The 17,389-nt window shown below is 42.0% G+C and overlaps 1 protein-coding gene across 9 annotated transcripts; it reads right to left on the reverse strand.

The window, feature by feature from the left end:
* Nucleotides 1-438: 438 nt before the first annotated feature.
* On the reverse strand, nt 439-17,141 carry si:dkey-89b17.4 (zinc finger protein 646). 9 transcript variants are annotated; one of them, XM_081704195.1, is made up of 7 exons: nt 16,658-17,135; nt 13,089-13,179; nt 12,902-12,991; nt 8,969-9,064; nt 6,351-8,481; nt 4,810-5,946; nt 439-3,717 (listed from the first exon to the last, which is right to left on the reverse strand). In XM_081704195.1, the coding sequence occupies exons 5-7, from the start codon at nt 8,450-8,452 to the stop codon at nt 2,724-2,726; spliced, it is 4,233 nt and encodes a 1,410-aa protein (XP_081560321.1). In that variant the 5' UTR covers nt 8,453-8,481; nt 8,969-9,064; nt 12,902-12,991; nt 13,089-13,179; nt 16,658-17,135; the 3' UTR covers nt 439-2,723. The 9 variants fall into 9 exon arrangements, 8 of the variants coding, with proteins under 8 accessions (XP_081560321.1, XP_026871889.2, XP_081560325.1 ...); XM_027016088.3 differs by having other exon boundaries at nt 6,351-9,064; nt 16,658-17,140; XM_081704199.1 differs by lacking the exon at nt 12,902-12,991.
* Between the last annotated feature and the right edge of the window lie 248 nt (nt 17,142-17,389).

Here is a 17,389-nt window from a genome sequence, read left to right on the forward strand (position 1 = left end):
TGATTTGGACCAAAAGGAGTGTAATCAGACGAATTAAAATGTGAAAATGAAGAACCACTTATCTAAATTGTATGAAATGTATATTGGTTATTTGTGCCAAAAGCCATTTTAAAATCGTTTGAGGACAATGACTTAATGGTCACTTGTTATAAAGGCTGACAGTATTTCAGGACAGTATAAAAGATCTTAATGATATGCTCATCTTTGTACATTTCAACAAAACACACTGACTTATGACCAAAGAAAACAAACCTACCCCCTACAAGGAGTTTTAATTGACAAAGCTTAAAGTTAAATTCTTTCTGGTATGTTCTGATGGCTTTTTTCAAAATGAAAGATGGTGGTTCAATGTGGGCTCGGAAAGGAAAAGAGAAATAAAACAATGTATTACGTCATCACTTACAGGACACCAAGACTAGCACTCAAATATGCAGCAAATCCTTTTTTACCAGCTATTTATTTTCATTACTTGAGAGCATTAAGGTTATAATCCAAACAAGTTCTGTTAGGAAATGAATTATCAAAATGTAGTTTAAAAAAAGTGTATAGTCAGCAGTACATATATATGCATGAAAGAGGGAAAACAAAAAGGTTAAACTTACATAATTCTTATATTCGTTCAGTCAATCCTTCCCAAATTAACGCACTTAGTTTTGTTATATACTTTAGACTTTTTTTCCACCCTATTTTTAGGTTATAGGAACATATATATATATACACACACACACAATCTTCCTGTGCTCTAGTCATATCACTTTTCCTTACAACTTCACTTTCACTCCAAATACATGGACTTACTAGCACCAGAGGTCCCTGGTATTATAGGTTCAAGGAGCTTGAAATAGTCAAATGCAATTAAATAAAAAGAAGATACTAATAAATAGAAGGGATACCATAAGGATGTAACAAAAATGTTAAAATAAGATTGCCTAAGTGATTGTAATTTTCACAAAACCATCCCTTAAAAGTGTGAGGTTAATAGCATGAGACTGAGGCACATCCAATCTTGACATGTGAAGGGGGATTTTGGAGGGAGGGGATCGTCACGATGTCACATGAGGAGGGTCGAACAATACAGTGATATCTTTACACTCATCGAACTGCAATCAAAAACACACATTATTACAGGTCCCTGTCTATTGTACAAGGGAAAGTAAGTCTTAAAAGCATAAACAAATAATGGAGACCCCCCCCTCAAAAAAATGGCGATTACAGTCACTATAACAAGTGTTCTTTAGGAGTCCTGTCATCCTCGACTCCGTGTCATAAGGAATTCGTGGGTCGAGAGAGAGAGCAAAAGAGCAATAGAAAGAGAGACAGACAGACAGAAAGAGGTGTCTGGAACAGCTCCTACAACAGGGAAGTCCTAAAACTAGCGTTTTCGGTTACAAGGGTTAATATAAATAAAATGCATACTACAGTGATCTTTTATAAAAGTCTTCCTGTAAATAATACAGTCAGAAGTACGATACAATACAAGGTAAACCAAATGCCAGTACAAGCCTATTAATATACATTTTCCCCTGTTTTTCTTTTTCTTTCTTTTTTTCTTCAAAGCACAACCTATTGTTTCTATACACTAGCTAGTTAATGCGCAGTGTTTGAAAATAAGGGTTCTGAGCAACATCTTGAAATTATAGGAGGGAACACACATATGATGCCGCAAAGAAGAGAACCCGTTTAGCGCAATGCTGTCATCTGCAGAATAATAAGGTTTGAAGCTCATCTTCGTGCTGCAAGAAACACACAAGTTAGAAAAAAATTAGAACATCAAAAGTGAGAACAAAAAAAAAAAAAAAGAACACCTTTGAGAGTTCTACACAACATGGCGGCTGTAGTCAGTTTTCAAATACGACCTATTCACTGTCCAACCTAGTTCCTACACATCTTTAAATGTTTTTTCTGTTTTTGTTTTTTTAGTTCAACAGTCAGTTGTGTTTAATTGAAAATATTGAAAGTTTTTAAGGTGACCAAGGGAAGGATGAAGATGGGATGACATGATTTTAATATGCAAGACCACAGATGGGACTCTCACTAACCTTTACTTACTGCTCTGACCCTAAGCAGTGGGGGTAAAAATCACATGGGATGAAACCTCTGTCCTCAGCTACAGTGACCCCTCTCTCAACACTGGATCAGAACTTCTTCCCACTTTCTCTTCCCTTCCTGTCAACCCTGCTCAAAGTGGTATCATGAAGAGAATTATGAAACGTGAAATCTGTAGTCCTCTACCAATCAAGTCTCACCTGCGGTGTAAAATGGTTAATCTTTGAAGGTTTTATGATTAGGGAGGGATCAATTTAGCAGGGCACTGACTCACATTCCTATCAGGACAAACAAGAGAGAGGGGCTACAAATGCCACACAAGCCTATGACTAACAGTCTTAAATGATGTCCTGATCCATTACTGAATCCTTGTTTTGTCCAAAGTCTTCGGGAACATGCAGGGAGGTGAAGGGAAAGTCCTCTAAACCTAGACACAACCTGCTCAATGGAAGAAGGAGAGAGAGCGAAAGAGAGGGGGGAGTTTTAAAAAAAATGTAACAAAAACAAAAACAAAAATAAATTAAAAAAGACTCACAGCCACAACTCATACACTAGGGTAAGTAGAGATGACTGATGAGTGAGAGAATGGGGACAGGGGTGTTTTTGGCACCTCCAGAAGCCTTGGCATCAAATCTCCACAACAATATCAGTCCTTCTTCCCCAACTCCCACCATAACTTATATAAAGGGCCCAGAGGGCATACCCAAGAAGTTGGCGGCGCCCATGGTGACACTGCTGGTGGGCGCCGAGCTGTTCCAGTGGACCTTCTGGTGGTGCCGCAGGTTGGACTTGCTGGAGAAGCGCTTGTCGCACTGCTGGCACGAGAAGGGCTTCTCCTTGGTGTGGATGCGCCTGTGACATATGAGCTGGGTGGAGACACGGAAGGCCTTCCCGCAATCCGGACACTGGTAGCGCTTGGGCTCTGTGTGGATGCGTCTGTGGTTTTTGAATGCCATCAGATTGGTGAATTCTTTCTGGCAGGAGTTGCAGAAGTAAGTGCCCGCCTTGTGACTGTTCTTGTGGTTCAGCAGGGAGCTGGCATGCCTGTAGCCACGCCCGCACTGGTCGCACACGTGCGACTTGCATCCCGTGTCACCGTGGATACGCTGCACCTGCTGCTGGTGGTGATGCTGTTGGTGGCCGGTGGCTCGCCCGGTGCCATGGCCATGGTGGGGCGGGCCATGCTTGGGGACACCATTGGGGTCGAGCCCCTGGGCCTGCATCAACGTCAGGTCCAGGCCTGAGCCCCAGCTCAGGTCAGAGCCACCACCAGACGAAGCCCCCGCATGCAGCTGCTGCTGGTGGTGGTGGTGGTGGTGGTGCTGGTGCTGCTGCGAGGACTTCTGACCTCGTCCATGCTGCATCTCCAGGTGGAGGCGGAAGCTGGACTGGCTGGGGAAAGTGCGCTGGCAGAGTGTACAGGCGAACTCGCGCTCCTTCTGGTGGATGCGACGGTGGTTCTGGAGCTGGGAGGAGACACGGAAGGCCTTACCACACTCTGGGCAGCGGTGCCGGCGTGTCTCTGAATGAATGCGGCGGTGGTTCTTCAGGGCAAGCAGGTTGGAGTAGGTCTTGAGGCACACGGCGCAATGGTAGATGCCAACTGTGTGGGTGTTTTTGTGGTTCAGGAGAGAGCTAGCATGCCGGTAGGATCGGCCACATTGCTCACATCTGTGGAGACGAGACACAGGAAGGAAAAAAAGATAAATCTCTTTTTCACCATTTCATTCTATACAATATCTTATTAGTGACCTAGATTAATGTGAAGGTAAGTATTCTGAAAGTTCAGAATTGACTAAAATAAGGAAGGACTAGATGGAGGTCAGTACAGGTATATGATCTTGAATCCAGCTGCCAAAACATACTGTCCAAATCTGGACAAGAACTTAAAAAAATATGCCAAGCAAGGAACCGAATGGATTTTTTACCAACATAATTCATAAATAACCCATTCTGTTTGGCGTTGACAAGGCAGTCAATCAATTTAACTGAAACTGCTAATATGGTTCGTCAAAGCTAGCACTGGTTACAGCCTGTTGAACACCAGCCTGGTCATGAGAAACTGTATATCCTGAAGTATTACTATAAACGTTTTGGTTTTTTTTTTATACTTTAAAATGTACATTTGTTAGTATGACATTCACGATGTGTAATAGTATGTAGATTTTAAGGAACAAGATTTTTTATATATATATTTTAAAAACTTTGAGAGTTATCTCCTAATATTTTAGGATAGGGAACACAAAGATTTAAGTCCCATGACGAGGTCTGCTAGTTGCTGACAGGCCAAAAACAACCAATATGCCTGGGACCATCACATCGGTTTAAAATAGTCTCAGCTCTCTCATTTAACCAGCTAGTCACATGAGCATATGAAAAACAGTGCTAAGTTCTGACAGCAGCAATCTACACCACATAATTTTTCAAATAGTATCAATGAGACAACAATAAGGAGGGACTGAGGGAGACATCCGTCTTTATTGTATCACAACACAAAACACATCTAACTATTCAGTACATAGTTTACCTAATAAATCATGGTAGCCTAATATTCTAAAGCATAATGCTAACTGAAAGCAAAGGGGGGTAACTTATCTGGTCTCCACTAATCATACTGTCCAAACTTCAGAAAAATCCGAATTCCGGCACGCGTATGGTCCCGAGGAAGCCGGATTGGAGATCATATACCTGTAATAGACATGTAAAAACCTGTGATCTTTACTAGTTCACTTCAAGAATCACGAACAACAGACGTAAACTCACGTGAACCGGCACTCTTCTCCCTCTCTCGTGCTTGAAGTGGCCTTCCTCCCGCTTTCGTTGCCTACCTGGTTGTCCCCGCAGCGGTGCCTGGCCAGGCCCGACCGACCTTGGAAGCTCTTCCCACAGGTGGGGCAGCCAAAGCGGGTGTGGCCCTCCTCGTGGACCCTCTGGTGGTTGCGGAGAAAGCGTGCCAGCCGGAAGGCCTTCCCACAGGTAGAGCAGATGTGACGCTTCTTCTGAGTGTGGATGCGCATGTGGTTGCGTAGTGCCATGTAGTTGGTGTAGGGTTTGTCGCAGTAGGAGCAGCTGAAGTTGCCGGTCTTGTGCGTGTTCTTGTGGTTCAGCAGGCTGCTGGCATGCTTGTATGAGCAGCCGCAAAGGTCACAGGCGAAGGGTCGCTCTTCTCGCTCGGGGGAACCGAGGTCACCTGTCTCCATGCTCAGCGTGGAGCTGTTTAGAGAGGCAGAGGAGGAAGGGAGCTGGGCGCTGCAACTATGGGAGGCCAGTTCTGTAGCCGTGGAGAACCCCTCAGAGCAACCGTTACACTCGTAACTAGGGGGCGGCGGGGGCTGCACACTGGGACCAGGAAGGTCCTTGCAGAGCTGGTTGGTAGTATGCGTTTCAAGCTGTCTCTGGTTCCTGAAGCCCCTGCCACAGTCAGTGCAGGTGTACTTCTTGAGTGCGAAATGCATGCGGAGGTGGTTCTTCATGGCCAGTCGGTTTGGATAGGTGGAGTTACACACATTGCAGTGATACTCGCCAATCTTGTGCAGGTTCTTGTGGTTGGCCAGACTGCCGGCATGGCGGTAAGTGCGTCCACACTGGTCACAGGCAAATGGACGTCGGCCACTACCATCATCCACTTGCTGGGCCCTTGCCCCAGCATATGGTTTCTTAAAGCCTTGAGGTTGGCCATAATTGGGGCCCATTTGTGGGTTTTGAATCTTGGGGTCTCCCATCCTCATCGGCTGCATCTGAGACGGCCCCCCCTCATAACGTGCACCATTGTGTTGGTTCATGCTTTGGACGCGTTGGTCACGAACCCCAGTCTTTGCTCTGTGCTCTTCGTGCAGGCGGAGGTGATTGATGAGCTGCTTCTGAATCTTGAAGGCTTTCCCGCACTCCTCACACTTGTGCCTGCAACACAGAGAAACACACAAAACCAGAACAGATGAGAGGGCAATGTCAAAATTCACCATAGCAAAAGGAACAACAACAATGCAGTGCACGTAGCATGGACCTTACACATAGAGAGATGACTACACAAAAAAGCTCAAATGGGACAGATGTTATGAAGTACAGATTCAGTGCATGTGTGCATGTGTGGGAGAAAGAGAAAATGACTGTTGCCCTCATCCTTTTTTTAATGAAAATATGAGTTATACACATTGCTTTAACACTCACAATTTGATTCAAATCTATTTTTTTCAGTGATGACCTGGATTATCACAAGTGGGGAACTCATGATACATACACAGTCAAAGTATGCAAAGAGTACTATACAGTTAGAGTATAATAGGGCACATGCAATGCTGGCTAACCTCTTTAAGTCAAAATGAGTCCTCTGGTGGTTCTTGAGAGCCAGCAGGTTGTAGTAGCGTTTTTGGCAGACAAGGCAGCGGAAGACCCCAGTCTTGTGTGATTTCTTGTGGTTGAGAAGGGAGCAAGGGTGCCTGTAACCTCTTCCACACTGGTCACACCTGTGTGGCCGATCATCAGAATCAGTCATCTGCCGGTGATCCACAGGGCCACCACCACTGCTGGTCCCAGCACCACCAGTCATCCCTTTAGCTCCATTCATGTCTTTGTTCAGCGTTCCGCCTCGTGCCTTGCCTGGACACAGGTGAGTGATCAGATGATGGCGATCTGCAAAGAACATGCCACAGTCAACGCAAATGTGGTTCCTTCCATCCATTTTGCCATTAGCATTAGAGCTGCTGCCCCCCAAGCCCTGTGTGGATCCATCCGGTCGGGGAGGTCCATGTACCAGCTGGTGATTGAGCAGGTCCTGCTTTCTGGTGAAACTCTGGCCACAGGTACTACAGATCAGTAGGTTGACCTCGCTACCTTCTTGCCGTCTTCTCCACTCCTGCTCACCTATGGGGGACAGCGCAGAGGAGGGCCCTGCACCTTGGTTCACGCCATGGCTGCGTAGGTGGCTACGAAGAGCCCGAAGACTGGCATAATGGTTCCCACAGACTGTGCACTGGTAAACTTCTCCGTCATCCTCTTTGCTTTCCATTCTCTTGCCACTGCCCTGTCCACTTCCATACTGATCGTGTCCACGTCTTTGACGGCTGCCTTCTTTGAGGTTGGCACTGCCAGCTGGTAAAGACGCACCCCCTGAGCTGTGGAAGCCCATGTTGCCCATGTACCCATTGGACATATTGCCCTGATCGGCACACATATGCCGATCTGCCTGGCGATGATTCTGTGGCAGAGGAGAGTGGCCGGAATTGCCCTGAGCAAGAGAGCCATCAAACCGGTCATGGAATTCCAGTGAATCCAGGCCACTGCTATGGCCACCATCTGGAACAAAGTGGGCTGCATCACCGAGATTGCCAGGTAACGAGATGGGAGTTGTTGCACCATTCTCTTGATCCTGAGAATGCACAAAGCTCTGCTGTGAGTCTAGCCCAGTCATAGGCTCAGAAGATAGCCAGTCACCTTCTGAACTTAGACTCTGAGAATTCGGGCGTGATTTGTGACTGCGTAGGTGGCTGTGAAGTGCTGCAAGGTGAGGATACTCTTTACAGCAAACTGTGCACTGATAATGCCCCGTCTGATGGGAGCGCTTGTGATTGACAAGACTCCCAGCATGCCGATAGCTTTTCCCACACTCTTGACACTTGAATCTGCGGTCACCATCATCAATGGATGACGACTGCTGCTGGGACCGGGATTCCCCACTGGGTGAAGATACAGATGGTTGGGAGTTGGAGCTCAAGCCATCTGAATTTAGAATAGAGGGGCCCTCTTGAGCATGTGCTGTAGGATGAGGTTCATGGGTTAGGTAGTGAATTTTCAGGCTCTCCAAGTCAGGATGTCCAGCCCCGCAGTAAGCGCAGGTATAGATTGGATTATTGACAGGAGGGCCAAGCATCTGATCATAACGTTTGTCAGGTAAAGGAGGAAGTGGAAGAGGATCACCAAGAGCTGGGGTGTAAGGGTTGACTGCTGGGGAACGGACAGTGCTGAGATTGTGGGGCACTATCCCAGGGAAGCTCCGCGTCAAACCCAGCGAAGACGATGCAGCATTATGCAACAGAATGTGCTCCTGAAAGTCACTCTTGTTGGGCAAGGAAACCTGACAGAGGTGGCAAAAGCAGGCTGCCAGGTCATCATTTTGGGGGGCAGGTGGTCGAGGCTCAGACGACACCTGAGGCACAAGGTTTCCCATGGACATTCCAGGGGGTTTAAACTTTGAATGGGTGCGTTCATGGGCGTTCAGGGCAGCCAGGTTGCTGAACTGTTTGTAACAGATGGTACACTTGTAAGTGCCTTCCTGATGAGACTTCTTGTGGTTGACCAAGCTGCCATGATGACGGTAGGTCCTGTCACACTGGTCACACTTGAAGGGTCTGTCCCAAGCATCTTCGGATCCTGGAGATTTTTGCTTGTCGTGGTCATGGCTCGTCATCATTCCGCTGCTGTTCAGGTGGCCCCGGAAACCTGTGTCAGAAAGATCTTGTGCTAAACCATAATCCCTATCTTCATCAACACCATCCTCATTCTCCTCTTCAGTTTGTGCACTAGGAGACAGAGTGTGAATGCGGAGGTGGTTCTTCAGCGCCACCGCATTGGGCAATGTTCTGGTGCACACTGGGCATTGGAAAGAGCCCATCTCATGGGACTTTTTGTGGGAAGCCAAACTACTGGCATGCTTGAAAATGCGTCCACACTGTTCACATTCAAATCTGCCACTCCCCTCTTGGTGATAGTGGGCTTTCATGTGCTCCAGGAGGCTAGGTGTACTTGGGCATATCATGTCGCATTCTTTGCAAGGGTAACCCTTGGCACGGTTCATATCATGCATAGCCATGATGAGAAAATTGAAATGGAAGGGGGAAATGTCCACATAAAATGATCCTCGAACATAGAAGAAAGGGGGCAATGTGTGATGCTCAGCTCTCTGCTTCTGTGGTATCAGCCATTTTACCTGGGAGGCAGATATTCTCTCCAATCAGCCTTTCAATTCCACTCGGTCCCAGCAGATCAGAGAGCGTCTGGACAGATGAGGAGCACCAGATGGGAGCTGAGAAAATACAAGAGACAAAAAGATATCAAAACATTATTTTAATGCATATAGTCACACTGACATGTAGTTGTTCATATTATTTGATAAAAGAACCATCACTATACTGAACATGCATATTAATACCTCAATCTGAGTTTTTAATCACAAATATTGAAGTGACTAATGAACTTCATAACTGGGCATCAAAGGTGAAAGACCTTTATTACAGAATTAACTAAAAAAAATTTTTTAAAACTTGTATAATAAAAAACAACTAAATCTAAACACTGTTGACCAGGGGACTGTTCCAAGAAAGTTATGATCTATGTTACTGTCCACCCCCAACCCGCCCAAGTGTATATTTGATGTATTCCTATTTCAGACTTTGAAAGCATTTCTTCTCATTATAGAAATTCTTTTTATAGAAATCTGTCTTATCAACATCTACAACTACAAATTCAATAATAATTTATTTAATAAAAAATACTGCATAATTAAATTTATAAAATATTGGAAATGGTTAATGAATATCAAGCATAATATTTTGTTAAATGTGTTGTCATAACATGTTTAAAAGCTGTGAGACATTAGATAGGTCTAAGCAGAAATCAATTTTTAACTTTGAATTTTAACACTGGCTTACTCAAAATGCACCAAAATGCCTGATGCATCGAAAAAGACACACAACACTCCCACTGACTAAATGTCTCAATCTACTTGATTGTAATGCAATGCAAATTAACCAAAAAAAAGTAGCTGTCATTCAAGATTTCTTTAGTTTAATTATGGCGGCCTAAATTAACATGTATTAACAAATTTTATATTTTTCCATTTACTCTCACTTTTAAGTCACAATCTTTTATGTTTTTGCGCTACCATTTATGAAACACACAAACACACACAATCCATGGTAAATAACAGGAAATTCAACATCACCCAACAATGATCTTAGAGCTTGATGGGACAAAAATTCAACCGCACCATTCGCTCAAAATAAGACCCTTCAAACAAACCTATGATAAAGTCTAAATTCTGTTATGTGAAACTCAACTGAACACTATCCACAAATACATTTGCATAATTCACACAAGTTGCTGGGATGAACCACTTAACAAAATTAATCAAAACAACTTCAATCAAAGCAGACCCCAAAGAACACAAGTGGAATCATATTTACCAAGTTATGCGATACATCAGACAACATGAACAATACTACTTCAATGTGATTATACTATATGTTATATTGCAATGGTGACATTCTTTACAAAGTATTAAGAGGTAAACCCTTGATATAAGATGGTTAAATGGTTACTTTACTTAAATCATGTTGCCATGATTCAGAGAAAAACCCAAACAATTCTCATCTGGAATGCCAGAACAAGACTGGACAGGATACTCACGGCATGCAAAGTGTTATGTGATTTGTAACAGGGGTCATTTGCATATTTCAGTCTTCTGGGACATTCGAATTGCAAAGGACGACACTGCAATAACAATTAACAAACTATATATTGTTCAGCCTTGGTATGTAGTATGCTACAATAAGGGTCATACTGACGTACTTTAAACACGAAAGGTCCCCTAAAGCAGCTCTGCAAATGTTTAACAGAATATTTTGCCCCTCACATAGCACTGCAGGACATGACCAACAGTTAGCAAGGAAACAACTGGAAGCGCCATTTTATTCAGAATTAAATAACTGATTAAAAACTTTAAACATTTAGTGACTACAGAAAGCCCAATTAAATCACATTGAGTTTGTTTTGGTCTTAAGCAGAAAAGTAACAGCCATTTTTCTAAAAGATGATCACTAAACAATGTCAAATATATTGCCAGCTTGCTGCTGTACTGGTAGTCTACCATCTTTGCACACAATCCTCATAAAATAAAACTGGCGCAGTCATCATCTGGATCCAGCCGATATCAGTTTGCGTTATTTGCACCTGAACACAAAAGACACAGATATTTGGATGTGAACTTTGGTTTCAGCACCAGACAACTATAGATATTAATCTGAGCACATAAGGCCTAGAAAACTTCAGTTCAACACACTTCATATTGTGTCACTGTCTGATATCAAAAATGAACTGGTAAAGAAAAAAATGCTATGAGGGAGACTGAGATTTAGCTTGCAACACACACTTACATTTACAGCATTTAGCAGAAGCTTTTATGCAAGGCAACTTACAATTGTGACCAAGTACAATTTGAGCAAACAAGGGTTAAGGGCGCTGCTCAGGGGCCCCAGAGTGGTAACCTGGCAATGGTTGCGCTCGAACCCGCAACCTTCTAATCCAGTATTTTAACTGCTGAGCTACCCCTGCCCCCATTAAATCATTACATGGGTTTAAGTGGCCAGGAAAAAATTAATATATGTAGTCATATCTGCATGAAAAATCACTAACATTTAATTAAAACCATTACTACAAATCCAAGTAAAAGTACATTTACATTTCCAATTTTTTCTTTATTTTTAAGGAATGTAGCAAATCTTAAGAGTCAACACTTAAATGATGAATTGCAAGTACAGTTTGAAGGCGAAACTCTAAAGCTTTGCTTTTTTTAATCTTTGTCCAGAAAGGATTAACAATTCTATATTAACATGTCAGCCATTGGAAAATACTTGCTGTCCTCTAATCACAGAACACCACAGATAACTTGCAACAGGTCAGACCTTAGAAATGAAAAGCAGTATTGATTTACCACATTCAATAACAATTACATTCATATTTAGCAGTTCTTGTTGCAGCATGAATGAATACGTTATGCATACATTTCTGTCATTATCTGTCTGCAAATTCTTGCACCCTGTGAAAAAGGCTTGAGGTCAAATTTCCAGACACATTCTGCTACCTCACAGAATCTCCTTGCAGGAGATCTATTAACACAGCTGTCAAGCCAGGGAGCTTAACTGTCCTTAGCTGTCAGAATGCAGGGCATTTTACATGCCCTATCTCTGCAAGTCTCTGTGAATTTTAATTGTTCTGCAAATAATTGGGGAATATAAGAGCAAAGAATAAAAGTTGCCTCTCCCTGTTTATGAGGTCTTAATACCGTTCTCTAATAACTGTAGCTACTGTTTCATACAGCAAGTCAGCACTACTTAGGTTAGTTAGGTTAGCCAACAACCATGGTAACTTACCTGCCAGTTAAATTCACCCAATGAGCTTGGCAGCTCTGTTAACAATATCATACAGCTAACACCTGACGATTAGCATTAAAATACAACCATAAGAGCATTGTGAATCAGAACCTACTTACCTACCTACCTGATGTCAGAGTGCATTACTCATAGGAAGCTTTAACCCCAAGAATTACCCAGAGCTGCATTACATTTGTTGAAAACTAATTGAATTACATTCATTTAAAGCTTTCCAAATATGTGAGGAATTATTTATGAACAAAAAATGCAAAAACATCAAAAATAAGTATTTATCTGCACTGTCTGAAGAACTACTCTCCCAAATATCTTTTACTCATTTAACAACCTCCAGAATTCTCTCCATCACAACAAATTGTGCATTTGTGAATTGCAATGAACTTGTTTCCTGTAAATACTTATTAAATCAACTTTCATCGATTGCCAGATTTATGGGAAAACACAAATTATAAATAATGAGCAACAATTCAATGCTATCGGTGTACGTGTTTCACATGATTTAAAGTGTAATATGACGCCCTTACCAACTTAGGTTTTCAAAGGATATGAGCAACATAACTCAAAAACTAAAATATCACACCATTTCAGCATTTAGGATAGCGATTATATTTTTATTGTTGTGATACCAATAAAAACATTTAATTAAACTTAGAATTGATACTAGTCTTGTTAATGCTATAGGAAAATGAACCTACCAAACTTGGGACGGCTGATATTTGAAAGCAACTGGGTTTTTCTTGAATGGCGATGATAAGATACATCAGCACTGAACTGCTTGAAACAGACTGCACAAAAATTAATAAAAGCAGGCTTTTAAAACAGCTTTAAGAATGTCCAAACCCAAAGCTTCACATTTGAATACACAAGTCCAAGCCTACGTACTTTCATCATAAAGTCCTGTGATGCTGTTTCCCAATCCAGTCCACAGCTTAGCTCCATCACAGCTCCCAGCACATCTGAGTACCTGGTGGAGCTGTGATGGAAGATGGGATAAAAAAAAAAAATGTGGGTCGTGTGGGGGTCCCTGAGGGCTGGATTAGGAAACACTGCTAGAGCATTTCTGCTCAGTTAAACAGAGAACTGCAAAACACTTCAAAAATGGCTTATGGTACAAATAGCTTTTATTTATGGATATAATTTTAATTAATGGAACATGATAGCTGCCATAATGTCAAGAGTATCAAAATTTAGATAACAAGCTTCTTTTTACACCCCCCACTGTTAATTTTAAATGTACATAACCCCTTAAAAGCCCCTGCTTCATTACTCCTCAGTAAAGCCTATTAAAGGGTAAAGATGGGTAAGGCCTTAACACAGTGAGTGATAATGTCCTGTGTCATCTGGGAGTCAGGGCCTTGGGCAAAAACACTTTTCCTTTTCCCAAACTAGGTTTATTTTTGCATGGTTTTGTTTTTTAAGGAAGAAGCTCAGAGAATGACGAATCCTGTGATGGTTCTTCCTTTGCAGTGCATTTATAGTCACGGTCTTTCCAGATCAAATATCTGAAGCTGCTGTCACCCACAACATACACTGATGCCCTCAGAGCCTATAGGGTTGTTTGGCCAGGCCATTTTATGTACTTAATTTGTAAGGTTTTTTTAAGTGTTTGTTGAACAAAAAAATATTGAATTTTAAATGTGAAATTCAGGGCCAAGGTTGTACCACATCTCACTGTGAGACCTTTTAACTCAAAATGGCTGACAGGCCATCTATGGCAGCATGGGGGGGGGGGTTTAAAAAAAAGAGAAAAAAAGAAAAAACTGCTATTGTATTACCACAAGTTGCAACAGCTATGTGACCTGAAACATGACAAAAACCCATTTTATATTTTCATGTGGACAAACACATGGATTTATTAAATCAACAAACAAACAGCAGATAAATAAAGTACTATGGAGTGCTGAAAATTAAACATTTTCTAATATTGCTGTTACAGCCAAATAAACTATAGGATTCCTAGCTAAAACATAGCAGGTGACAATACAGCATCATGGAATGCTCCAGTGTTCCAGATGTAATGTCACCTATGTGACGCACACATCCAGCCTGCAGTGTAAAGGCGAGGGGGGTGGGCCTTGTGAAAGCAGAAAACCCCCCCCCAGGCCCTCAGGCTATGCAGCTTGACCTGTGGACTCTGTCTCCACACCATCTGGATGCGTTAGTCTCATCAAGTATGTCAAGATCCACGTAGCGAAACGCCAGATGGGTCCAGCTTCTCAAAAATATTTCCACTCTCGTCGCCCGTCATCTGTTGTTTACATTCAGAAGGAAATTATATGCAGTGCTAGAATGAGCAGTTGAATTCTAGGTCGTGGGATATTGTTATTCTGTCTGCTTTGAGTGTGTATAAATTCATGCAGGTGGTGTGGGCTTTTTTGTGGAGGGGGGGCACTATTTTGTATACTGAGAGATATACATCTGTAGAAATCCAGATGTGTGCATTTTCATCTTACATTTTTTTAAATGCAAAATCTGTGTATAAGACAAGACATTTTGAGTGGCAAAGCAATGGGCAAATACGTTTAATCCAAGAGCCAAAGAATTCTGACTTTAGACTTGTGAAACTATATAATGAAACCCATTAACAGTTTAAAAGATCAAAGAGGTTAATACAATAGCATACAAATAAAGAGAAGCATGAATTAAAAGTAAACTTAACAACTTTCTTCTTTTAATACCTTCTGAGTTACTGGTTTAACTATGAGCATCAACCATTCCAAACTTTTATCAAATTTGTCTGCTTAATTGAGGAAGATACAGGTGATGTTACAGATTAAACTAGCTTCAATTCATTTCATTGTGAACATTTGCTCTCACAATAATTAGTCACATATTAATTAACAATTTTACAGAAATATGTAGCTAGCATAAGTGTGGTTCGGAAAGACAAAAGGTAACACTCCTATCAAGACATCTTAACCATTGGAGATTTAGCTAGCCAAGATACCCAACAAAGTTTGTTTTTACAAAAGCTCCCCAATAATATAAATGTAATTAGTAGTTAATAAAGGACCATTATCTAGTATGCTATTCACCTGCATTCCTGTTTGAAGCACACTAAAACCTGGGGTTTGAATCACCTTTTATAACTAAAAAGAACGTTAACACTTGCTTTTGATTAAAATGTCTCATATGGCTGACAAACATGTGTGATCTGAAAGCACGAAGAGTTTCATATTAATGCCGAGATAACGCACTAAGACAGAAAGTCTAACTTTCAAAATGTGCTTTCCCGCGAACCACAGATGAAAAAAGCGCACTGGCGGCTGGAGATTCAATTGTTTACTTTTCTCATTTGTTCAATAGCGACTAGCACGGTCAATTTTTTAGATTATAGAATGGAGCGCTTGCTGTGAAACATTAAAACTCGGGTAAACTATTATAACTAAATAATAAATTATACAGAAAGTTACTCATCCATCAAGCACTCGCCGTTTTTTCACTAGAATACTGCGGGAAAAACACTCTTAACGACCGTGTATACCGCTGGCGGAAACGGAATATAAATTCTCAAAGACACAGAAACATGCATTACCTTACAAACGCTATATTATTTGCAATCCTAAAATATTAATTGTGACCTTGATCTATCTGATTCACAACCGCCAACACTGTTTTTTTTTTTTCGGACAAAGCAGATGCCCTGCTTTGCCGCCGACATTCCGTGTTATTTTCCCCTGTATGGACGACTCCCCAAATTAGGCAACGTCAAGGCCGATGCGTCGAGCCGATGCGTCGAGCTAAACCAGAAATCTGGATATATCGTACATTTACAAAACGAAAATCGCCTTAACAAATAGCATTAACGTTCATGTACGTCGTGGAAGGAGGGAAATGTCCAGCCACAGGATTCCTTTTAGAGATTCGTCGGATGCAATTCGCTGTGCAAACACGTTAGCTAGTCGGCTAACTTGCTAGCCAGGTCAAGTGTGAAAAATGAAATATCTCAATATAATTCGTTAGAAATACAGAATTTGCGCAGAGGATGCTTCGCATTTCCTTTCCATTGTGTTGCAACTACTAAGTGCAGATACTCTTAAAATGTGAAATTTTACCGGACAGCACCCTGCAGGCTTTGTGGGTGTAGTGATACCCGCTAACTAGCTATGCTAACTATGCTAACAGCATAGCTAGCTAGCAACCCCCCACGATGCTAAGAAAAAAAACGGAAGTTACGGTGTAGAAAATATAGCTGGCCACATATAATGGAATCATTAAAATAACAAAAAGGTAAAATCCGGATGTCGCTCAAAGCTTTTTTTTATCTTGAGGGCATTATCCTCCTAACTCGATAATATATCACTATGGAAATGGTTGTAGATCCGCTACCCCTTTAGCACGCTAGCTAAAAGAAGATAGCTGACCAGTTAGCAAGCTTTGAATCAACACAAAGATCTGTGCAAACGAGCTGTATTTCAATGATGGTATAAAAAATAAAATGCTCGACTTACCCGACAAATAGATGTGCACAACAACCGAGCAGGTTGACGACGTTTCGGATTGCACACAAAATTACTAGTTCATTCGCTCGCCATAATAATTTTTGCCCCCCAGTTCAAGCGAGAGCGACGACGCCGTCTTTTCTCCCCCAGTCCGCTCCGCACACTTCCTGCAGGCTGAGTGGGGCTGGAGCTACAGACGCACTTCGCCGCGTCACTCTGCGCAGAATAGGTCCGAGGTGGCAGCAAACACAGTCCGACCAAAAGCATTATTTTATCGAAGCTTACTGGTCCTGAGAGTTGGTCGCCGATCGTGCAATAATATTTACTATTTCAGAAAAGCCCGGGGATCTGAAGAATAGCCGACAGTTTGTGGTCTTGGATAGCCACAGTTGCATTTAACGTCAAGGAAAAAAAACGTTTTGCAATAATAGTTGTATTATTAACAAATCGACACTTTTTTAGTTAGTTTGTCATCATTAGCGAGAACAAACTGTTAGTAGATCACTGAGTCGCCCTCCTCAGTCTCATCTTATTACTGAATCAAACGTAGGCCTAAATGACTCCCTTGTATGAATATGGCATCAAAAGATGTTATCGTATCTCCATCTTCAGAATATGTAGGCGTACACCATGTTCATTCTCAATCACAGCACTAGATGTTTCTTTCTTGGTAACTAACCAGAGTGACCCATAGGTTTTGGTTTTACTATATTTTATTTTAGAAGCATACAGTATTTAACA

Source organism: Electrophorus electricus, chromosome 2, assembly GCF_041902795.1.
Source record: "Electrophorus electricus isolate QZ-2024a chromosome 2, ASM4190279v1, whole genome shotgun sequence".
Taxonomy (NCBI): domain Eukaryota; kingdom Metazoa; phylum Chordata; class Actinopteri; order Gymnotiformes; family Gymnotidae; genus Electrophorus; species Electrophorus electricus.